This window comes from Halichoeres trimaculatus, unplaced genomic scaffold (assembly GCF_033239565.1).
Source record: "Halichoeres trimaculatus isolate MK-OKI-2021-1 unplaced genomic scaffold, fHalTri1.1 fHalTri1_scaffold_13, whole genome shotgun sequence".
In the NCBI taxonomy this organism is placed as follows: Eukaryota; Metazoa; Chordata; class Actinopteri; order Labriformes; family Labridae; genus Halichoeres; species Halichoeres trimaculatus.
The window spans coordinates 24,081,556-24,105,398 of NW_027437191.1; the positions used below are offsets into that span (position 1 = coordinate 24,081,556).

General features: G+C 43.6%; 1 protein-coding gene across 1 annotated transcript in view; it reads left to right on the forward strand.

Moving 5' to 3' along the window:
- Window positions 1-890: 890 nt before the first annotated feature.
- LOC141801959 (kinesin-like protein KIF26A) overlaps window positions 891-23,843 on the forward strand; it is a 28,669-nt gene continuing 5,716 nt past the window's right edge. Inside the window, exons 1-12 of the mRNA XM_074685313.1 lie at window positions 891-3,044; window positions 3,656-3,848; window positions 5,140-5,367; window positions 7,082-7,175; window positions 7,254-7,522; window positions 8,101-8,284; window positions 10,730-10,886; window positions 11,855-12,017; window positions 12,405-15,450; window positions 17,444-17,634; window positions 20,514-20,534; window positions 22,185-22,335. Coding sequence (XP_074541414.1) covers window positions 3,028-3,044; window positions 3,656-3,848; window positions 5,140-5,367; window positions 7,082-7,175; window positions 7,254-7,522; window positions 8,101-8,284; window positions 10,730-10,886; window positions 11,855-12,017; window positions 12,405-15,450; window positions 17,444-17,634; window positions 20,514-20,534; window positions 22,185-22,335 — 4,714 coding nt within the window. The 5' untranslated portion in view covers window positions 891-3,027. The remainder of the gene's footprint in view (window positions 3,045-3,655; window positions 3,849-5,139; window positions 5,368-7,081; window positions 7,176-7,253; window positions 7,523-8,100; window positions 8,285-10,729; window positions 10,887-11,854; window positions 12,018-12,404; window positions 15,451-17,443; window positions 17,635-20,513; window positions 20,535-22,184; window positions 22,336-23,843) is intronic.

Below are 23,843 nucleotides of genomic sequence, written 5' to 3' on the forward strand. Positions count from 1 at the left end.
TAATCACAGTTTATTCATTTCTAACAAACATGACTTAATTGAAAACCGAATTCTGTCAGTTTTGTTCTCAGGCTCTCTCTAACAGAATAACTGTTTGATAATCAATGGCTTTAATAAATAAAGACCACACTGGTCTGGGCTCTGATCATCACCTCTCTGCGGGTGAACTCTGACAGATTTCCTCTGGCGGCTCACCTCGTATTGATCTTTGTCTGGTTCAGAGTATCGATCCGGACTGGACTGGGTATGGATCTGTGGATGCTCCCTGATAGATCGTCTCAGGATGCTCTCACTCCTTCTCTCTGCAGAAATGATACAGATTTTCTTGCAGCATGCTGCTCCTCCTCTGATCACTCATCATCTGTCAAACCATGGTCACTTAATGATTCTCTATTTTAAACCCAAACATTAGGAAGTTTGGGTCTTTGGAAGGAGTCAGGGATGGAGAGATGAGATAACTTAACCAACAAATTAAATGCAGTTTTAAATTATGAATCAGACTTGGATTGATGTCCAAAGATCCATCAATAGATCTGTTGTTTTATCAGCCACTTACACACACACACACACACACACACACACACACACGCACACACACACACACACACACACACACACCCTGAGTGTCTTTGAAGTCCGGTTGTGGGGGGGCCGTTGGGGTATCTGTCATCTCATGAAGTATTCATGTAGCATGTCAAGTGTGTGTAAGTGTGTGTGTGTAAGTGTGCGTTCACAGCTTCTGTGTGTCGACACGAGGAGGAGGCGGGGCTGTGAAGAGGGGGAGGAGGGGGAGGGGGGAGCGAAGAGGGAGGGAAGGTGAGTGAGGCAGACGGACGGAGGGACGGAGGGAGGAAGGTTGGAGCATCGCCAGCGTTTCCCGGCAACAACAGCATCGAGAAACAAGGAATCCACCCGCTCCTCATTCACTCCTTTATTTCTACCTCTAATCCTTTATTCCTCCTCCGCTGCTGCTTCCCTTCATCCCTCCCTCTTTCTCTCTTTCACTCTCCCTCTCCTGGAGTCAGATGAGGGAGGAGGGAGGGCTGGAGAGGAAGAGCATTGCGATACTGCAGGAACAGACTGAGGAGCTACAGGAGAGGAGAGAGGGAGGAGAGGTGGAAGAGGGAGAAAAAGGGAAATGAAAAAGAATTGGACACACCGAAGGGGGAAAATGGAAGGAGAGAAAGAGGGAAAATGAGGTGAAGTGAAAGTGTTGAAAGCAAAAGAAAAGAGACGGAGAGAAAAAGAGGACGGGAGAGGTGAGAGGACCAAAGTAGGTAAAGGTGAGGACAGGAAACAAGAGGAGGAGAGGTCAAATGGCAGAGGAACGAAAGAGGAACGAAAGGTGAGATAGAGATGGGAAAGAGGTGAAGAGAAGCAGCACGTGTGGAGATCTAGTTTGAGTTTTTAAGGTGGAGATTTGGTGCAACATTTCCTGAAAGTGTAGAGCTGAATGGACGAACAACAGATGAATCTTGAACGTTTTTCTTCTTTAACAAACTGAACTCAACCTTCTTGACTTCGGGACTTTGCTGTCTTTATGTTGGATCATGCCTCAGCAGAAACTCTTTCCATTCTTCTTTGAAAACTTGCAGCTGCTCGGACAAACTCTGATGGCTCAGACTTCATGTCAGCGATGAAACTGAAGGACTTTGATTGACAGATGGATTGATGGAGAGTTCAGTGATGTGTGAAGGATAAAGTGGCCGTCACTTGGACTGACAGCTGATTGAAACCTGTTGGAATATCACTGGGATTGAGTCTTGTCTTTGCAGATTTCCTGACAGGAGGCTAATTTTTCAAGTACAATATTTGACTGATTACATTGACTGAGGAAGGAAAACCGAGGAAAACTCAGTAATCTTGAAGGCATTTGTTGAGAATGACTCTGGAAACAAGGCACAGCGCGGCAAACTGGTGAAACCAGGAGTTTAACTTTTGAAACTCGTAAAAGATGACGGAAACTTCCCTTTTTACATGAACTAGGGTAAAGAAAAAACCTTTAGGAAAAAATTTTTTTGCATGACAGTTTATGGATTATGAGATGTTAATGGTAAATAAAGAAACGATTTCTAATGTCTTAAGGCCACACGGGCTCCTTAAAGGTTTATGGAGAACGTAAGAGAAAGAAGAAAATCTTGGAAAACGCTTGTCAGTCTAACGTTTCTTTACTTTCCTTTACATTTATTTCAGAGTTAAAAAAGGCAGAGGATTGATAGACAAAGGTTTCTGGATGACTTGAGACTATTTTACTGTTAACGAATTGTACGGAGTCTTGTAAAACTCCTTTACATTTCAGATTTTTGTGCGAAATTGAAGCTGAAAAGAGAATTAGGCTGTCAAAGCAATCATCTTCCGATTGTTAACTGTTTAGGTTACGTTAAGAGCTTAAATTAACAATCCAAGAAAACTTTGTGAAACTGCCAAACTGTGTTTGTAGTCAATTGTTTGCAGATGATGACCTGATTTATGTCTGAAAGGTCAGCTCAGTTCAGTGACGCGTAAGGGATGAGTTTAACCACTAGATGTTTGAAATGTGGCCAATGGAGGCAGATCTGAAGGACCAAGGACCAAGAAAAGACTTAAAAAAATTATTTTCTATGTGACTGTGCCAAGAATCTTTCTGAAATCAAACCAGTCTCTCCCTGGTTCATTTAGACAATAAGAATGCAACTTTTCCTGCGTCACACATCTTTCAGATTCTAATTGCCTTATCTTTTTCTTTGGAGTCTGGATTGAGGAATTTTCTTTGAAAACTCTCTTCGTGGCTCTCTGAGGCTCCCGTTTTCTGGATATCCCTTTAGCCCTGATTTGCTTTCATCTGAAAACTCTTTCTGCTTCGACTTGGGGATTTTCTAGCTGCTATGTTTCTTTATCGATCACATCTTTGATCTCCTGGATGAGATCGCTCAGATATCCCCCTATCACAGCCTCGTTGAACTAATACAGGTTCTGTACAATGGTGAATGAGGACGAGAGAAAGTTTGGATCTGGTTTCTCATCAAGAGGAAGAAGTTTGAGCAGATAATGGATTGGAAGGAACTGTAAGTATTACTCTTTTTCCCAATTAAAACCTTTTTTGAGTCATTTCTTTGTCATCTTTGACTGTTGTTGCCCAACTCTGCTCTTCACATTGGTGGAAGACAGAAAATGATCACAGGAATCTTTACTGACCAGTTTAAGTAGGATTTCGAGTGTCTTGTGTTGATCTCCCAAAGCCTTCACTCTCCTCGCGTAATGACTGGGTCTTGTTTCTTTAACAATGAATGCGTCTTTGTTTATAATGTTTGAAACAAGCTTCAGATGTGTGTAAATCGATGTGTTCACAGAGCAAATAAGACGATAAAACAGTGAAGGAATTGAGGCAGAAAAAAACAGTTGAAGTCGGGGTAAATCCATAAAGTCTGTTCGTTCTCAGAGCGAAGGGACTGTTAACTTTAATGCGAGGTTATAAAATAAAACACTCGATCATCTCAAAGTGGAAACAGATTCACACTGGTCATCAGTCTCTGAGGTCTCTTTCTCCTCAGGCTCTAAATATGTTACAGTAACTGGATTAACCCTTTACGTCCCACTGCTGCTGTTGAACCAGGACCAGAGTTCATCAAACACACAGACAAGTGAAAATGTGTGTTTTTGTGTGTTTGATCTTCAGGGCGGCTCAGAAGCTCAGCCTGTCCCGCAGGAAGAAGTCCCAGCCAGGCCCTGCCTCCCCACCCTGTGAGACCCCAGGGCCCTTGCTGTATACAGGGGGCTTCAGCGGGGCCCTGCAGCTCTCCCCGCCTGCCATCCCACCATGCCTCCTCAGAGCTGGATCAAAGGTCAAGGACACGCCAGGAATGGGGAAGGTGAGACGTCACGTTGCTGGAATCTTGTGAATCTGGTTGTTGATGTCAGCAGAGCGGCAGATTGTGGGAATCAGCCGGGTTGGAGTTATGATGGGTGGGTGGGGTCAGGGGGTCATCATGATGAAGGGACTTCCTGTTTCTGTATGAAGGAGGGGATTGACTCAAGGGTCTTTGTGTTCAGACCTTGACCTTTGTGGTCAAATAGTTCCAGAGTACAATACTGAGAAAATCTCAAACAGATGTAGATTTTCAGGAATTTTCTGAACTATGTCCTGTGTAGATTTGGCAACAACCTGTGCTTCAAAAAAGTTCACACATTTCGTTAACTGATTTGACATGTCCAAGTCAAAGAAAACTGCAGTTTTGACCATGCCCAGCAGGGGGTGGTTGGTGTGTCTGGTCTCAAAGCTGCGTGTTGTCTCACGCTCTGGTTCTCACGGTTTTTACTGATCGATCAGACATCTGCTGAGTAAGCGCTGTGCGTCGGCCCAGTGGTCGAGTTTAGAGCCAGCAACAATCTGAGACGCAGCAGATTTTAAACGATGTTTCACCGTGAGCCAGCAGAGCGGATCAGCAGCAGACAGGACACAGCTGAGCTACAGTCATTGAGGAATTGAATATAAAGAGAAGGAAGGGTGGAGGGAGTGTGTAAAGAATGGGTTTGACAAAGGAGTAAGACAGTTTAGAAGTCATTTGAAGGAAGATTAATTTTAAAAAACAACAACAATGTAATTTAATTTTCAAGTGGCTGGGCTACTCTCAGATCAGTTTACGAGCATGTTGCTGCTGCGACTTCACTTTACTAGCACTGAGAGCCAATAAACCTGAATCTAACACACCAGATCGCTCTGCTGTGGTCTGGTTCCATCACTTTATGGCCTGATTTCTGTGTGTGAGGCTTTTATAGACTTATACTGTAAATCTTTTATATCCTGGCCTCTGTGGAAAATGCTGACAATGTCTTGGTCCTTATGTTCACAGCTGATTTGTGAACATTTTGGTAAATTTAAGTCATTTATAGATCCTGCAAAGTCCCTAAAATCTAACATATGATTCCTCCATATCATGAATGACATATTTAACATATCATAAAAAATTTCATATGTAATGTACCACACTGTAAACATGTTTGATTCCGCTGTAAAGTTTAACGTTATAACATGGGACTCTATGGGGATTCATGCACTGTTGGAAGCAGCCTCTAGTGGACACTTGACGTACTACAGATTGAAATACAATGTCGCTCTGGATCAAAATTTGACACTCCTGGTCTTCCATCCTCTTTCTTCAGGTCAGAGTGATGGTCCGGATCTGCTCTGTCCACAGCAGTGAGTCCTCTGAGTCCATGTCCCTCCTGAAGGTGGACAGCAGAAAGAAGCAGCTGACTCTCTGTGAGACATCCACCAGTGGGAACTCGTCCTCTGCCACCTCCTCTTCCTCCCAGAGACGATCATCCTCATCCTCCTCCGCTCCAAAGACCTTCCAGTTTGACGCTGTTTTCACACAGGATGCCTCACAGGTGAGTTGGGAGAGTAATTTCTGAATAAATCAGCCTCTGCATGGTCGGAGATGGAAAAACAGTGGAACACGGCTGAGAATTCAAAGCAGTTAAAACTTTATTCAACCACAGTTTGGTGTATTTAAAGAATCCCACCATCTGTCTTCATCCTCGTCTCTAAAATACAAATTCCAGTCACACAGCCAAAGTTTGAGCACTTCATCTAACGTCACCTCTGCAGCAGAAAGCTCTCTGTCCCCTGAGATGCTGCAGGAGGTGTGTGTGTAGATGACAGAGAGAGTGTGTGACAGAGGTCTGTGATGTTATTCAGACCTCCTCAGCTGTGAGCAGGCGGCAGGGAGTGGCAAGAGGGAGACGGATGTGAGCAGAGTGATTCATAAAAAGAGAGGGTGACATTTAGAAACACAGCTCAGGCTGCATCTGATGAATGTTTGTTGGTTTGTTTTAGACACAATAAACACTTTAACTCTGTTTGATGAATCATAATGTGACGCTTGCCTGCATTATGATGCACGTCACTGCAGAAGAGTTTCACTCAGTTGTACTAAGTGTCTTCCTTTGACCCTTTTGTAGTATGTTTGGCTGAAAACTAAAAGCTATTGACATCTTCGACCACATTTGAGGAGGATCAAATGTTCAGTCTCATCTTCTTCAGAAGATTTTCAGACTCTAAATCGACAAAAACTTGCTCCATGCATTCTGAAAACTGAACAACCACAACACATCATCTGTGTCGAGATTGTTTTTTTATTTTCTTTATCAATATTGATACCGGTAAATAACGGTTATCTGCCATCACTGCAGTATTAATATCAGATATGCTCCACAAAACCCCTTTCCCCATGATTGGCCAGTCTTCTGGATTCCTTTTGGGGGTAGGGCTATAGGAAGATCTTAGTGTTTGAGGCCCACCCTTCTAACGTTTCAGGAAGCATTAAGAAGTTATTGTGTTATGACCTTATCATTTTAGCATGATCTTGTGCTGCAACGGGCAGTTTTCTAAGATAAAAACGTTTAGCTCCTAAAAGTGGCGTTCATTGACACATCTGAGCTGAGTTTCTCTGCGAATTGTCTCTGGAGAACAGTCTAAAGTTGATTTTCTTTTTTTGTGGGAGGAGAGAAGATGAAGTTGAGTTGGTTTGACATTTTTTTGGAAAAACTGTGACATCCTATAATACAGTTCCTGTAAACTACAGGACCCAACAACTATTTCCAAAGAATTATGAAATGATAAACTTTTAAACATCAGATGGTTTCTGTAGTGCCACCTTCTGGACTGTTAGGAAGTCAAGCAGCCTTTGTAGTCCTTTAAACAAATGTTCCACAGACTCATAATTCTGTTACCTGACTATAATAACAATTTGGCAACAAAAAAGAACTGAATTCAAAGTTGACTTAACTTACACGCACCAATTCAGTTGAGAAGGCAAAAGAAACGTATGTTTCTAGTCAGGACTTATGCCTGTGAGGATGTAATTTTTAATAATTCAAAGAACGAACATTTGACCCATTGTCCTGTTCAAATTCTGTTTCCCTACCAGGGGCATGACCCCAAGGACACGCTTATACTTTTCATGAGAATACTGCTGGCTTGGGCTCTATTGCCCCCTGCTGTCTAAGACCCACACAAATAAACCAGATATCCCAGTGAAATAGCTCCGACACTGTTTCTTAGCCTAACTGATTGACACTTATTGACTCTCCATCCTGATAGGCTGAAGTGTGCTCGGGGACGGTTGCCGAGGTGATCCAGTCGGTGGTTAACGGTGCAGACGGCTGCATCTTCTGCTTTGGACATGCAAACCTTGGTAACTACACAGACACACACAAATATGCACACACACTTTTCAGTTACATCATTGTAACGCATTGACTCCGCCCCTCAGGTAAGACGTACACCATGATTGGTCAGGACTGCTCCACTCAGAGTCTGGGCGTGGCTCCGACAGCAATCTCATGGCTGTTTAAGGTGATTGAGGAGCGGAGAGAGAAGTCCGGAGCTCGTTTCTGTGTCAGAGTGTCAGCGGTGGAGATCTCCGGTCGGGAGGAGACACTCACCGACCTCCTGGCTGAGCTGTCGTCCTCAGCGGGGGGCCACCAGGAGGTGCCGGGCCCTGCTGTGTCCCTGAAAGAAGACCCCCTCTGTGGATCTCAGGTAGAGGAAAGAAACTCTCTTAGTCCTCTCTGACCTCCTCATTACCCCAGAGACTTCTTCCCTGTCCACAACTGTCCAATTAGTCCTGACCTTCCTCCTTTTCTTGTGACTCCTCCTGTTTTATCTCCCCTGGGCTCCTGTTATCTGACACTTTTTTAAATCTCATCTCACTTTAATTTTCCTCTTTCTCCTCCTCATCTCTTCTTTCCCAATCAAACCTCATTCTGTCTGCTTTTGGCTGTTATCGTTTCTCTGTTTTATCTCGTCTGTCTCCTCATTCTTCTTTCTAAGTGAGACATCTTTGTGAACCTGGAATGACTTCTTTTCTTCAGCAGACTTCATTGCAACATTTTTCTTCGTCTTTACAGCCTCGTATTGACTTGATAATGTCTTGGGGGTGAGGCTGCAGTGTCAGAAATGCTTTGAAAGATCACTGGCTGTAGGAGGAGAGTGGCCTGGTTTTATAGTCCTCAAGCCGTTACATCTTTGCACTGTAGCCTCACAGTTATTCGCAGCGTCACAAGACCTCTGTTTATTTCAATGTAAGTCCATATCATCATGTTTTTTCTCTTGATCAGCTACAGAATCAGACAGAGCTGCGGGCAACCTGCGCTGAGAGAGCTGCGTTTTTTCTGGACGCCGCCCTTGCAGCTCGGAGAAGCAGCCGAGCACCGAATGACCAGGAATCTCGGAGGAATTCACACTTCCTGTTCACTCTGCATGTCAACCAGGAGAGGTTGGACAAGAGCAGCAAGGCAGCAGGTTAGAGTGAGATAAGAAACTGGTCTTTAACCTGGACTGAAACTCAAGATAAAGGGGAAAAAAAACTCAAACTAAAACAGATGTTAGGATTTTTTTAAGTGATTTGATTTAAACCCCAAAAAGAGCAGACCTTTCCTCTTAAATTGTTTAGAATCTGATAAACATGACAAAATCCAGGAAGCAGTGATGTTTAGTATGACATGAGTTTCTGTAGGATAAATAAAAACCAGCACTACAGACTCTCATCCCTCAGTAAAGAATAATTCCCTCCTGTATTGTGTATCTCCAATCCCACTCCTGTTAATGAGCTTCATCGTTCGCTCTCTACGTGCTCAGAGAAAACATTAACAAGCAGAGCAGCTACGCTAGCACCACCTCCGCCCACGTTTACCTGTCACAAATGAACATTTCCAGTTATTAGTGTTTCGCTGCCGCTCCGTCCGGCTGGAATAAATCTGCATGCCTAATGAGGCCTGAAGCCTGCGTGTCCTGCTCTGTTTATAGACTGCTGGCTTTAAAACCGTATGCTCAGCTGCTCTCAGCACTTTATAAATTTTGCTGATGTTGCTGTTGATCGTCTACATCATAACTCCAGGGACTTAATGAAATCAACGGGTGGTTAAAAAAGAAGATAGAGAAATATCAGACTGATACACATCTCAATAATCTGAAAGGCCTTTTCATGACAAAACAAAAATTAATCTTAAGATTCTAAACTCAATTTATTACATCAGTTTCTCCATACATGTCACTAACGTACTGAATTCAACATATGAAGTTCACAATATAATGAATTAGCACAAAAATCCCAAAAGCCCTTGGACGTGGATCAAACAATGTGAACTTACTTTGAAAATATTTGCGACCAATCAGTTCGGTTATGTCAGCATCTTTTTCTGAGGCTAGACTTGTGTTTCCTGGTGAAAAACCCTTTACTCAGGGTTTAGCTCTGACTCGGGACTCAATGTTGACTTCAGACTCAGAGTCTTATTGAGGTAAAATCTGGCACTTGAAAACTGACCTGGGATTTAAATTTACCTTTGTAGTTCCTGGCTCTTTTGTGGCTGTGGTCTTGTTTTATGTAACTGGTCTGTCTTCAGGTGGCACTTACCTGTACTGACTTGTCCCACCTATTTTCTGCTGGGAAAATCAACTTGTCCCTGATGTGACACGACTTTTAAACTTGTTGCTCTTGACTTGGGGGTTTAACTTTAGTCATATTGGTCTTTTTTGAAACTATGTGTTTGAAACTGTTTTGGTTGCTTCTCTTTGTTCTTTGGTAAAGACTTGAGTTTAGGACTTGTTGGTCTGGAGTTGGAGCCTGAGTTTGGGACTATTTGCTTTGGAGCTGATGCTTAATCTGTAAGACTTGTTTTTCTCGAATAGAAACTCAAGTTTGGGACTTGAGTTGGAACTTGACACCATAACTTATTAGCCTACAAATTATGCTTCCAGGGTCATAATTATGGGACCTGTTGATTGATACATTTGAGTTCACCTTAAGGGTGTTGCTCAAGACTTACTGGTCAGGTCTTTAGACTTGAATTCTGGACCTGCTTGTCTCGTCTTTCCTCTGACATTGACTTTTGGACTTTTGCTCATAATTTGGGGTAAGAGGTTTCCAACTTCCTGCTAAGTTTGAGAATCTCTTGTTCTGGGCAAGAGGACTTGACCATCTTAGCTTTGGGTCTTTGGAGGTTGTCCCTGCACTTTGTTTGGAGCTTGTTCATTTCAGACCCTGGTCTAGAGTTTGTGATTTGTTGCACTTTTCTTCGGACCCCACCTTGGAACTCAGAGGGCTTGTCTTTGGACTTAACTTCAGGACTTGTCTTCAACAGGGGTATGCCTTTGGAACATTTACAGCCTTTATTCTACAATCTAGGACTCTCAAGTCTTGTCATGAACTTAGCTTGGAGACTTCTTAGCTTTGGCAGAAGGACTTGCATGTCTTAGATACTGTACCTCTTGATTTGTTTGTCTTTAGTTGAATCCTGTCTATCTTGAGGCTTTTGAAACAGTGGCTTGGCCATACTCTGTGTTCTTGTTAAGAGTTGTACCAACATTTCCCCTGTTAGTAATCTGTATCTACAGAGAAGAATCACCTGATCTGATTCTTGTTTAAAAGGTTGGTTGAAACATACTGTACACTGGGCCAGGAGTGACTCGGTGGTAGTTAATCGGCTCTCGATAGTGGTTTGATCCCAGGTCCTTGTGCAAGACACTGAGCCCTGAGGTGCAAGGAAGAGTCTTTGTTATCTTCCATGGCAGCTAATTATTGAAAAGCCAATCAATTATTTAAATAGTTATTGATTAGGCATCCTGTCCATAAACCAATCAATCAACCAGCCAGTTATTTAACCAGTCGTTCCAGCATTAATGAGCAGTTAAAGATGTTTGAAAACCATCCTCATTGTCCTCATCGTCTTTCTCTTCCTCCTATCTCAGTATCTGGTCGCAGTCGTCTCCACCTCTTGGATTTGGGGAGCTGTGAGACGGACATCAGCAGGACCAGAGAAGGCGGTGGGGGTCAGTGTCTCTCTTTGTCCGCGCTTGGAAACGTCATCCTTGCCCTCGCCAATGGGGCCAAGCATGTTCCCTACAGGTATGAGCTTTTTCAGGGCATTTAAATGATCATTTTGAGGGGTCAAAGGTCACAGATGCCAAGTTATAGATGGACTAATGTGAGGGGGAAGATGCAGGAAGCAAGCAGCATAAAAAAAAAATCTCAGTGAATCTCTAAAAGCTTATTAGCTTGATGAACATTACTTTGTAAATGCTTGCTGGCATGTATACCCAGGCCTGTGGGTGTTTGTTATGCAGGCTGCATGTTTTATTGAATTTCAGGCAGTTTGTCTGGCTGAGTGCCTCAGCTGGTCTCCTTATGATTCACAGCCTGTTACATTTTTAGCATGTTTTTGTCTTGTTTCATATGTTTCATTTCCATCACATTTCTCGCTTATTGGTGCCATGAAGCACCAAAAATTCCTAACAATGTGTTAATGCAGCATTAAGAGCTAAACCTCTGAAGAAAATGAACTCCAACATTTTTAAAAATGGTTTAAAATCATGGATTATGGACAGGCAAATATATAAAACTGAGCCCATTTCAAGATTTCTAGTGAAGTCCTCATAGGGACTTGAAGTTTTCATTTTTGCATGAAACGGGAAAAAGTTAAATTTAGACTAATTAGAAAATTGTTCCCTTGCTTCTTGGAGCCAGAGGAGGCAGCAAAATACTCAAAGATGTTGATTTCATGAAGCCAAAGAGCTGAATTTGTGATCTGTTATTACCAAGAGGCTGATATGTGGCGCACATGTGATCATAGCTTTACCCTTTTCTTTTGAAGCAGGTTTCATGGACCTTTCACCCCATTACCATCTATATGTTACACTTAGTTCAAAGTGAGCCTCATTAAAGTAAAATGAAACATCATCTCTTTTTGCTTATCTGTGCCTGACCGTTGTGTGGGGTAATGAATGGTTTCTGGGATCCTGTGGGGTTTCTAAGGCCTGCTCTTTTCCCCTCTTTTTGGGGGGGTTTAACGAGGGGTTTCTTGATGTATAATTCAGGGACAGTAAGCTCACCATGCTGCTGAGTGAATCTCTGGGCAACATCAACTGTCGAACCACCATGATCGCCCACATCTCCGACTCCCCAGCAAACTACATGGAGACGCTGACCACGGTGCAGCTGGCCTCACGCATCCACCGCATGAGGAAGAAGAAGTCAAAGGTTCTTCATGTTTTATTTAAAGTATTTCTATTCAAAGAGACTTTTTGCTTGAAAAAGTCTATAATCTATAATGTAAATCTGTGTTACCAGGTCAGGGAGCCATACTGCCTCAGTTCACTGAGTTATTTCTTGCATCAAGTGGCAGATAATCAATATGCATGTTCTTAAGGGGGCATTATTCTCTGTGGTTACATGGGGAAAGCCTTCACTCTCATTAGAGACTGTATTCTTATAATATAGATTAAAAAAGAAATGGGAACAGAAGGTGGGATTTATGTGCCTCATTGCCGTTTGTGCTTCAAACCTTGTACTGTATTGATGAAGGATGCATCAGAAATGGATTTGGCCTCAGGATGATCACTGAGTAATACTTTGTTTTATCCACAGTACGCCTCCAGCTCATCTGGAGGGGAGAGTTCCTGCGAGGAAGGTCCGTCCTATCGACCCCCTCATCTTAGACCCTTCCATCCTCGCACCATCGCGCTTGATCCAGACACGCCCCTGCTCCTATCCAGCGACCCTGACTACTCATCCAGCAGCGAACACTCCTGCGACACCGTTATCTATGTCGGGCCTGGAGGGGCAGCTATCTCAGATCGAGAACTCAGCGACAACGAAGGGCCACCTTCTTTCGTTCCCATTATCCCCTCTCTGAACAAAAAGCGAGGAGTCAAGGATGCCCCAAGATCAGATGGGGACCACTTAAAGTGTAACACATTTGCTGAGCTGCAGGAGAGGCTTGACTGCATTGATGGAAGTGAGGGGCCGACCACTTTCAGCACAGAGAGCAAGACAGTGCAGGCAGTGGGGCTCAGGACTCAGTCTGGAGCCACGAAACCCACAGAGGTAACTTCTCCTCCCAAATCTGAAAGCACACCAATGACATGCACAAAGAAGCCTGATCAGGAACAGTACAAAGTCCTTTCAACCAGAGGCTTCATGGAGACTTCCAAACGGACAAGTGCAGATGGTGAGAAGCTTTCCAGTCCCTTTCAGCCATGTGTAGCAAAGCCCGGGGGGAGTTTTTCCCAGGACTCAGAGCCTGTCGTTCGAGAGAAGGTCTACCTGAGAGGAGGTGTTCCTAAGCCATCTGCATCTCAGTTTGGAGAGGTTGCTGGAAGAACTCCCCCTGTGGGTATGAGTCAACAAGCCCCTGACACTGAAAGAGTCCTACCTACAAGCAGAGCCCCTGTGGAGGCTAACAACCTTCGTGCAGCTCTCTTTGGAAGATGCTTGGACAGGGATTTTCTGCGGACTACCATCACCCTCCAGCAGCCAGTAGAGCTGAATGGTGAGGATGAGCTTGTGTTTACGGTCGTCGAGGAGCTTCCTCATGGCCTTGTCCCAAATAATGGTCGGCCCTCCAATCTTCTCAGCTTCAGCACCAACTGGCAGGCTTCTTCTTCTGGCTCTCGTCCTGTGAGCATCATCAGCAGCATCAATGATGAGTATGATGCTTACACAACTCAACAAGGAGCTGTTGGGGAAGACTTTGGATCTAACCGCCAGGAAGTCTTCCAGCAAGACATTTTACAACCTGGCAACTTGTGGTCAAGTGAAGTGAGTGCTCCTCCAGAAAGTGAGGACAGACATTCAAAAGGACGACTTTACTTGGGAGATAAAAATACCTCACCAAGCACATTCGATAAGCAACCTTTTTTACACCATAGCATCAAGAGCTCCCTGAACGATAGCGGCATCTGTTTCTCAGAGCTGGACAGTGACCCTGCAACTCCAGTTAAACTCTCCTCTACCAAATCCCCTGACAGTTCCAAGTCCTCTCCCAAAGGCTTTCTCAAAGCAAGAGGTAACACTCTGAACACTTCAGCCCTTATTTCCCATCGCACCAGTCATTCCAGTCTCCCCAGGAAAAGCAAACCTACCTCATCTGTGAGTTCCAGCAGACAGGAAGGTAGGCATGAGGACTCTTTGTATCAGGAAAACAAGAACTTTGACCACAGAGAGGTTGAGTTTTCCTCTGCAGGGAAGTCGCCAAGAGGTAGCATAGGTAGTGTTTCCTCAAAGAGGCCAGGGGGGAACAGTAACAGTGTCCCTCGGCCACCAAAGGGACAAACATCATCAGCTCAAAGGATCGTGGATGGTTGTGAAAAGACCAGCAGCAACAGCAGCAGAAGAGCAGATACGCTCATCAAGCAGCCACGTCTCACCAGAGGTGCAACAACCCTGGGTACTGTGTCAACACCTGAGGGTGCTTCAGTGGCAGGCACCCTCAGGTTCTCCTCCTTAGGGAAGAAGTTGAATGGGCAAAAAGGCAGCATGATCTCCAAGTCTGGATCTGGAAACATCTCTCCTCCTGCTCAGCTTGTCAGACAGTCAAGCCAAGAACAAAAGACGCGGACTGTGCTGTCTCCAAGTGCCTTAAAAACAAGCAGTGACCTGGGGAAATCCTCATTCCCTAAGAATTCAACCTCAGTTGAAGAATTCACAATGAGACTCCGGGCAGAATCATTCAGCCACAGGACTTCAAGTTTAAAAACTGAGCATGGCTTTGCAAGAACGTCATCGAGCCTGAAGACAAGAGGTGCAAAAGCAGAGTCCTCCAGACATTATGGGAGCCTGATGTCTCTGGAGAGATGTGAAACTTTAGCTGGGTCAAAACCTGAAATGTTCAAGGAGAATGATGGTGCTACTCCAGGAGGCAACTCCAGAGCCAATAGGTCAGTGCCAAGATTGGGAGTTCCAGCCTCCACTTCCGCGTCCGCGTCTGCGTCTGCGTCTTCTTCTCAAAGTTCTCCTGGTGTCACTGCATCTATGAGCAAACTGGGCCAGGTCAAAGGCAATGGAAGCTCACGGGGTGCAGCGTCTGGAGGGGCAAAGGTTCGAACTTTGTCTGCCAGCAGTACCAAAAGCCTTTGCTCTTCCTTTAAACCTCCCGATAACGAAACTGGACGCCATGCAAGCCTTCCGCCAACTGGAAAATCCCCAGCCCGATCTGGGGTTGGGGCTAAGATGGGTCGAGGTACCATCATGGGAACAAAGCAGGCGATCAGCAGAGCGGCCAACAACCGGGTCAGTGAGTTAGCCACTGGAAGCCAAAGGAAGCCGCTCAGTAGAGGGCCTGGACTCGCAGAGAACGATGGCACTGACAGCGGAACAAGTAGTGTCAGTGGTTCCCCCAACAACACGCCCCTACCTTCACCTTACAGCAAGATCACTGCACCTCGGAGGCCGCAGCGCTACAGCAGTGGGCATGGCAGCGATAACAGCAGCATTCTCAGCGGGGAACTGCCCCCTGCCATGGGCCGCACCGCTTTGTTTTACCACAGTGGAGGGAGTAGCGGCTACGAGAGCATGATCCGAGACAGTGAGACCACTGGGAGCACCTCTTCAGCCCATGACTCCATGAGCGAGAGTGGAGTGTCCTCATCGAATCGGAGCAGGGTTTCCAAATCGCCCAAGAAGAGAGGAAATGGTGAGTCTGTTCACGAAGACACAAAAATATCCCACATTATGACTTATTGGCTCTTTCATAGAGATACAGTAACCGTCAATATTTTGACACACTTATCAACAGTTGAAATCCCTCTTACTGTAGCAGGCTGAGGGTCTATCGCTCCTTGACTTGTCCTGATGATTAATTTTCCCAGAGTTCCATTAGCAGGGAGATCTCATGCTCAGGAATCAGACAGATAATGGCTCTAAAGAAAGGTCATGACAAATTTAATGTTTTATTTGGTTTAAATGGACATTTAAGCTGGGTGCTTTATGGTGCAAAGGTTGATTCAATGTCACTTAGGAATTATTCTCCGGGAACGCTCAATTCCCACAAATCTGCAGCATTTTGGACACTTGGGGGCTGCAGCTTTATAGTCGTCTTTAGCTTCACATATATGTGGACCTGATACTCTATAGTACTTGTTCTTAGTTTTATCCAGCAGTAGACAGCTGAAGCTTCCTGTACGTGGGCCTCAAACATGAGCTGAGGATCCAAGCATGTCATCCTCCTCCACCGTAGCCATCTTTACTATCAATAAATAAACTGCCTGATCTAGGTGGCATTAGCTTGGTATTTGCAATCTGTTAAATCCTGGAGACGTGACAGAAGTACGGCAACACCTCTTGGACCAAGCACAGGCAGAACAAAACACACTGTTCTTCACCTAGAGGGATTGATTTTAGACAATAATTCATCTGCTGACTTCAGAGCTAGAGTAAAGAGTGTAATGGGAACTTTCATGAAAAGCAGGGTCAGAAGGACGATGTTAGACTTTCAGATGTCAAAATCTTTATTCTTTGCGTTGGCTTTCAAACAATTTTAGTTGGACGTTTCAATCCATGCATTCAAATTGTCTCAAAGAGCGGCTCCAGTAGAGGACTGTAAAGAATACTCAAAAAGCAAAGACTGCATTTCTTTTTCATCGTTCCAATTATAATTGAAATGAGGTTTTATATCATCAGAGTTCATGGCAGAAGTTTGATGTTTGAATTTGACATTCAACAACTTCTGATTTAGAGAGTAAAAGAGCCGTAAAGTCCTTGTGGAGAAATTTACATATTTATGACTTTTTCTAAAATCCATCATCCATCATCAGCGAGCGTTGATGGGCTGAGAGCGGCTCTTCTCTTCGATATCGTCATGAATGCTGAGCACACTGAAGAGGACAGGTGTTATTATTCCTGCGTGAGCGTCTATCAAAGATGAATTCATTCCTGCACATGTCGGTATCGTTGAATCGACATCCATGCGTGTTATCTTGTACAATGTTGTGGTGTGTTCTGCTTCTCGGAGCAGCTGATTGTGATTCCCGCAGCTCAGTAGCGGCGGCGGCGGACGTGGTAGCATCACCCGGGTCAGGCAGCTTGCTGCATATGGAAGCAGCCCTCGTGTGATCTGCCTGCCATCAGTCTGTGGATCTCAGCTCGTTTCTGCCTCATGAATGTTTCATGAAGCCTCAGCGTTCCCCCGTGTACACATCCAACTCCAATTATCACCCACACACACCCCATCCACTCCACAGCACACACACCCACACACACTCCCCCTCAATCTGTCACTAGCGTACAGTCCTGCGTACTCACAGACCTGGAGTGTTTTAATAATCCTTGTTGCTGCTGCTGCTTCTGGTTTTACTCTTTGCAGTTGTGATAATCATTACGTTAATTCGTGCAGCAGTTCCCTGACAGCCGTGTGCGCTGATAAAATTAAATTCTGTAGTTTGACGGCTGAGGTTTTATAGCTTAGCGGCAGTGCAAATGTTTGTTGACACATATCAGAGGTACTGAGAAGCTAAACTGACTCAGATTAAGCTAATTAAAATAATGAGCTGAGTGGGCTTCCTGTACACCTGCCAGGCGTTTACTAACATAAAGAGCTAAGCCCAATATTATTTCACTGATCCGTTCACCACAGGATGACACAAATCCCTTCCTTCAAATATTAATTTTAATTATTTGACTTCCATCAGGTTTCCAGCGGCGCCGTCTGATCCCCGCTCCCCTTCCTGACCCTTCCTCTCTGGGCAGGAAGGTGGGGGGTCAGTGGGTGGACCTGCCGGTGCTCGGAGGCACCCTGAAGGAGCCCTTTGAGATAAAGGTGTACGAGATTGACGACGTAGAGTGTCTGCAGAGGAGGAGAGAGGGGACGGCAGGGTCAGAGGTGAGGCCGGCACCATCTGTTTGATTATTTTGTTTGACTCTGTGTTATATCGACTCAGACTCTGCTGTTTGATGCAGTATCTCAAGTGTGAAACACATGGAGCTCAAAATTAAGACAGAGTCAGTTCAAGGGTTATATCATAACTCCAAACTGGATTTTTGCAGTGATGAAGGTGTAAAAATCCTCCAAAAGCGTTTAACTGCACTACACTGTGATACTCTTGTATCCACAATTGGGTTGTTGAAAATTGACTCCTGTTGTGGGATTTCTTGGACATTCCCCAAACAGCATGTTTCACCTGCATGTGTGAAATTTGGAAAGTATTTGTATTATTCCCAGACCTACAAGGAAAGCCTCTTTAATTTGTATCCTAAAGCTTAAAGGTAGTCAGTCTCTGAAGTACTTGTTTTAAGTACTTCCGAAATTTGTCCCACATGACAGACATAGGGATGGGTACCAAATTAGGTACTTTTAAGGGCTGAACGATTTTGGAAAATAATCTAGTTGCGATTCTTTTAGACCAATATTGCGATTGCAATCAAGCATACGATTTTTTGGGGGGTACGTTTATCTTTTGCATTGTTCACTTAACACAAGTTTTAAGTCATTTTATAATATGACTAACCAACAAAAGATACTGTTCCCATCAAAACAAGTCTTTTTTGCCTTTCTTAATTGAAAGAGAAAAATACAGAAACCATACAGAAAAAAGTGACCTACTGGATGGACCTTTGTAGCCTACAGGGTTTTTTTGCCAGAAAAATCTGCAATTTTGACTTTTGCTGGTTTTAAGGGAGAACAAGTACAATTTACTATATCCCCTCCAGGTCCGTGTACATGAAACTTTTTTTTTTTCTAATTGCAGCCTTTGCGATTTGAAAATTGCATTGTATCACATTGCAATATCGGTTTAAAATCGATTCATTGTTCAGCCCCAGTACTTTTATAGGTACCAACCAAATTCTGTCAAAAGTACTGCGTACCGATTTACATACAATCAAAAAAGTACCATGTTTAGGTACCTAAACACATCCTTGTGGCTGTGAGGGAGTGGAAGAGTAGGCGATATTCCATGCTGGACATGAGCACAGCATTGCAAGGTTATATTTTGAAGAACAAATGCATTCAATTGAAAACAATGAGATTTTAAACAAAATAATATGTATTACCACTTAAACACAAAAAAGTATCCAAAATCGGTACCGTCGAGTACCGATACTGATTGCCAGGTACCGGGCATCAGTACTATATCGTTTCAAATGTGAAAGGTACCCATCCCTAGGTCTGGAAATAGCAACTGAGTACAATGACTTGCATCAGATACACGACACTTCAAAAACCGATATTTTAGCAAATATTTAGGTCTTAGTTTTAAAAGCTGACTTGATATGAACCACATTTACCAGGCAGGTCCAGAAAAAGTCTTATTTCAGGATATTTGAAGACAAAATGACATTGAAACTTAAACAAAAAAAAATGCAGATGTGGTATCAAAATTGTATTGACCCAAATATAAAACTAGTTTTTTTTTTTCATTGAAAATAATGCTGAAAAAGGGGGCATCATCTTATAATCAGGGTCTAAACATTGGCACATGCTGATAGTGTCGCTGCTTGACAGCAACAGCAGAGAGCTCCAGCTTTTTGTAAAGCCAGTGACATCAAGCCAGTGGCTAGGGACCTGTCAATCACAGCAGAGACACAGTGACAGGAGATGAGAAATGGAGAGGTGCGCTTATTTTTCTGAGCAAAGTGGGCCAAAGGTTGGGCAAGTGTATTGAAAACTGAGGTGAAGTTACAATGGTTATTTTAAGATAATAATGGTTAATGTAGCAGAGATGTTTCACAGCTGACAGGCCGCCAAAAAATACAGAGTGTCCAAAAAGAGCATCTGAAAAATGTGAACTGTTACAAAAAAACTTGTTGTGGTTCTCAAAGCAAATTTTTCCAAGAGACTCACAGGAGGGTGCATGAGTTTAATGAGAAATGTAACAAAGGTATTACCAGAGATCTTACAGATACTGATCTTAGTGATTGGACTTACAGCAAAAAAATAAAGGCGACATCATTTTTTTGTCTTCAGTATCTTCAAATATGACATATTTTCTGGACTCGTTGGGGGAATCTGGCTCATCCGTGAAGTGAAGGAGGAACACACCAACATTTGACATATAAAGGGTGAAGTTTGGGACAAAATTGGTCTTGCGCCCCATGAACAGATTTCAAGTTGCATTTTAACTTGTACAGCTCTCTGCTGCCTACTTCATCCACTGTTCTCTCCTCTGAATAAAGGCTTTAAAGCCAAATTTAGACCAAAAAAGTACCTGATAATATTATACATAGGTGACTGTAAGGAAAAATAAACTTTCTGTAATAAAATAATTGTGTTTTTTTTATTAGATAAACAGTTTTAGAGATTTGAAACAGCACTTTTTACTAAAGTTTGAATTAATTATGGGTTTTGGTCTCATGAGCGTCTCTCTTTGTTCGCATTCTTACTTAACTTCATTTTCACTCCTGTGCTCAGTATTATCAGTAACTGAGCTTATCACTGAGTCAATTATAGCTGAGCCTTAATTGGTTTAGATGTATCTGATGGCTGAAGGAGGAGGAAGAGGAGGAGAGAGGAGGTGGAGGACAAGAGGGATGCAGTGATGAACGACGGCTCGGCCTCGGCTGGTTGCTCTTTACGGCTGCCTTGTCTCTCAGTGTTAGCGGCTCGTTAACCTTCAGAGTGGGGAGGGAGGCGGGTCGTCACTCAGCGACAGGAGCTCTGATTTATTTTCAATTAGAAGGAGATGATGTGCAGTTTGTCTTTCAGAGACACGCAGAGTTACTGCGTGTGATAAACTCTTATTTTATGTTTCTGTTTCTCTGCAGCCGTTCCAGGATGTCGAGAAGGTGAGTCATAAATTAAGTGTTGCTTACATCAGTCTGAAATGAATACCAGTGGATGGAGACTTTATTCTTCGTCCAGCAGACATCTACGGCTTTCCTCTTTTGTGTCATCATGATTTATATTCACTCATGGTGTCAGAAGGTTATGTATGGTTATACAAGATGTGCAAACTTTGCGATGGCTGCACAAATCTTAGTTCTGCATTATAAGAATTTAAAAGATCTAGAAAAACAACTATAACAGCCAGAGAACAACTGAAAATATATATCATCTTTAAGTTTTAGAGCAGGAAGTCAGGAACCAACCATGGCTCTGGTTCCATTTCCATGTAATTTTAGTCAAGTGCACAAAACTACCTTTGGACTGTGCATAGGTCAGCTGTATAAAGCTGAGGCTCTTTGTAGTCTGCTGAAACTCAACTCTTACAGCTTTCTTCTTTAAATTAATGTATTTACCATGATGTAAAAATGTGAGAGTTCAAAAAGCACATCAGAAGACACAAGCCCAGATTAAAGTTGTGAAATAGCACAGAAAAGACGAACATTGGTGCATAAGAAAGAAGAAATCAGACATATTTGGAACTAAAAATATTGTCTGCAGGATAAAATAGTCTTAAAAGTAAATTCAGATCCTGATCCTGCCACAAAAAAATCCAGACATATTTTGCTCACATCGCTCCCTAATGGAGAACATTTTCTTTGGTCAGAAGCAGAATTTGCTGATGTTAACACAGCATGTAACACTGCAGAAAACTGACCACTGATCATCTGGTATCAAGAGACACCTGAGGGACAGGTGAGCTTTGATTTCATCAGTCTGTCATGATGGTACAAGGATGTTTGAGCACTCTAAGAGACTGATTTTTAACAGAAATCACAAAAAAATATGACTAAGTCAGTAAGAGATGCTAGTTCTTGGTCATTTTCACTAAATTAAATGTAGCCGTCTTTGGACAAAGGTTTGGATAGTGAGGAGATGCTAACAGCTCATCTCTAAAACAAGAGCTGGTTCTCAGACATCATTAGAGTGATATTATTTGAGATTTAGATGGAGAAGATAACAGAGGGAAAATGAAAAAAAAAACTCCTTAATGTTTCCAAAATGTTTTTTCTTTAGCAAAATCAGATAAAAGTTAATCACTTTTTTTTTTTTTTTACTTTTCCCATTCATTGGAGTTTACTGTCCAATCATATAGCATGAATCATTTAGATTCTAGGATGTGATGAATATAAAAACGTGACATCTGGAGAACTCATTATTTCACACTTAACTATGCATTGCTCAAAGAGGCGTCCTGTCACCCTGCAGCTGAAAAAGCATCGCTTCAGAGTAATTAGTGCGTTCTCTGCACCTGTAATTAAGCGAAGTTGAACGGCGACACTGATCCTCCTCCGTCACCTGTCCCCCCTCAGCCGTCCTTAATCCCCCGCTCAGCGTTTGTCCCACAGATTAAGTCTCAAACCCACAGATTAGTGCTCATGCTAATTTTATCTCTGGCTGCCTCCTAATTAAATCCAACAAACAGTAAAGTCTCAGAGTGGGTTAGCGTCCCCACCCTCCTCTTCTTCCTCCTCTTCCTCCTGAGTAAAAGACCCAGAGCCTGTCCTCACATCGCAGAGGAAAACCTGAGCAGGTTGTGTGTTTGTCCTCAGGGTCTGCTCTACTTTAACGCCCGGCTCAGGATGCTGGAGAGGAGGCAGCAGCAGATCAGAGAGCTGAGGAGCAAACATGAGAGGCTGCGGACTGAGCTGGAGGAGGCCAAGAGCCGGCTGATGCTTCACCCCGGCAGGTGGAGCGGAGAGTGTAAGTACATGCCCGTCTGCTGCATCATTACTTCAAATTTGGAATGAGTAAGATGTTGCAAGTGATTTGTGTAAAACTTTACTGACTGAAACTTCTGAAGAAGTCTTCTAAGGTCAGTGCGCTCCACGGGACCGCCTGTGGTTGTGATTACATGCTGTGGCCACTATGACAAATCATCCTCAAAGCTGGTGGCGTCCCCAGGGAGTTGGAGGAACATTAGAGACTTTCTCTGGGTGAGAAAATAAGATGTCCACCCAAAATGTGCTCAAATTGGCTCAGACAAGGAGGTCTTAAAGTGCCCGCATCGACTCCCAAAGATGAATCCATTTATCCATTTACTCGTTAATTGGTTTCAGCTGTTATCATCTTATTAATTTGCAGGACTCTGAGGTGTTTACTGAAGAGAAGAGTGTCTGGATTAATTTAATCTCCCAGGTTTGATGAGGTGATGTGATTTCAGTCTGTTTTCAAGGCAGATATCTGATCTGAAGTCGTATTAAGTTGTTTTGAGGTGAGAGTCTGGATCATTTCTACAAAGGCTGCCGGTGTTATCAGAGCTGTCTGAGCTCAAAGAGGATCATCTCTCTGTGTGTCAGCCTCTTCAGCCTCCTACTCCTCTTCATCAAGCAGCTTCTGACCCAAAAACACACACACACACACAAACACACACAGTGGACAAACAGAGTGTGAGTCTCCAGCTGAGTGTTGCCGGCAGCCTCCGGTTAAACCTCTCTCCATTATGTTTCTATTTCTGAACCGGCTCGCGGTGCAGGGAGTGTTTGGAGAATGAGACTGCTGGAAACACAAACAGCCCTCAGGGAGAGGATTATATTTACATCTTTTTATTATTTCTCTGTCAGCGGGACAAACTCTCAGGTCACCTCCAAGAAAAGCCAGAACCGAGTGTTACCACAATAAAACACTCGACCCTGCACAAAGCCGAGGACGGGGCTGAAGCTCTGAATGAGATCAATAGGACATTATTTCCTGCTGGAGGAGCTGGGCGAGGTCGAGCCCATAAATCACCTCAGACCTTCATCACCAAAGATTCTTCCATTCGCTCCGTATAGACGTTTTTTTAATAGAGGGCAGTGTTTCCTTTCCTGAAGAAAGAAATGTCAACGCTATTTCACCGTGTTCGTTTTATGGGTTAAAATGGCCTACCTTTGCCTGATATCCCAGCATGTACTGCAACATCAGAGACCCTAACCTCCACTTCACTTCTTTTCCACTCTTACACCTTTTCTTAACTTTTACCTGCACTTCAGACTACGCACCCTTCTACTTCACCATTCCTTGCCCCACCTAACCCTACCTTTACCTATTCTACCTTGTCGAAATGAACCCTGCCCTAGTTGAAATAACCCATCTCAGCCTGCTCTACCCTATCCTGACCTTTTACCATACTTTTTCTCATCCTAGCTTTCTCTACCCTTGTCGTTTCTTGCCCTACCTCAAGCCTAATTTCCACCAGGTCAGTTTGCTTCATCTCGGTACGGCACGCATTT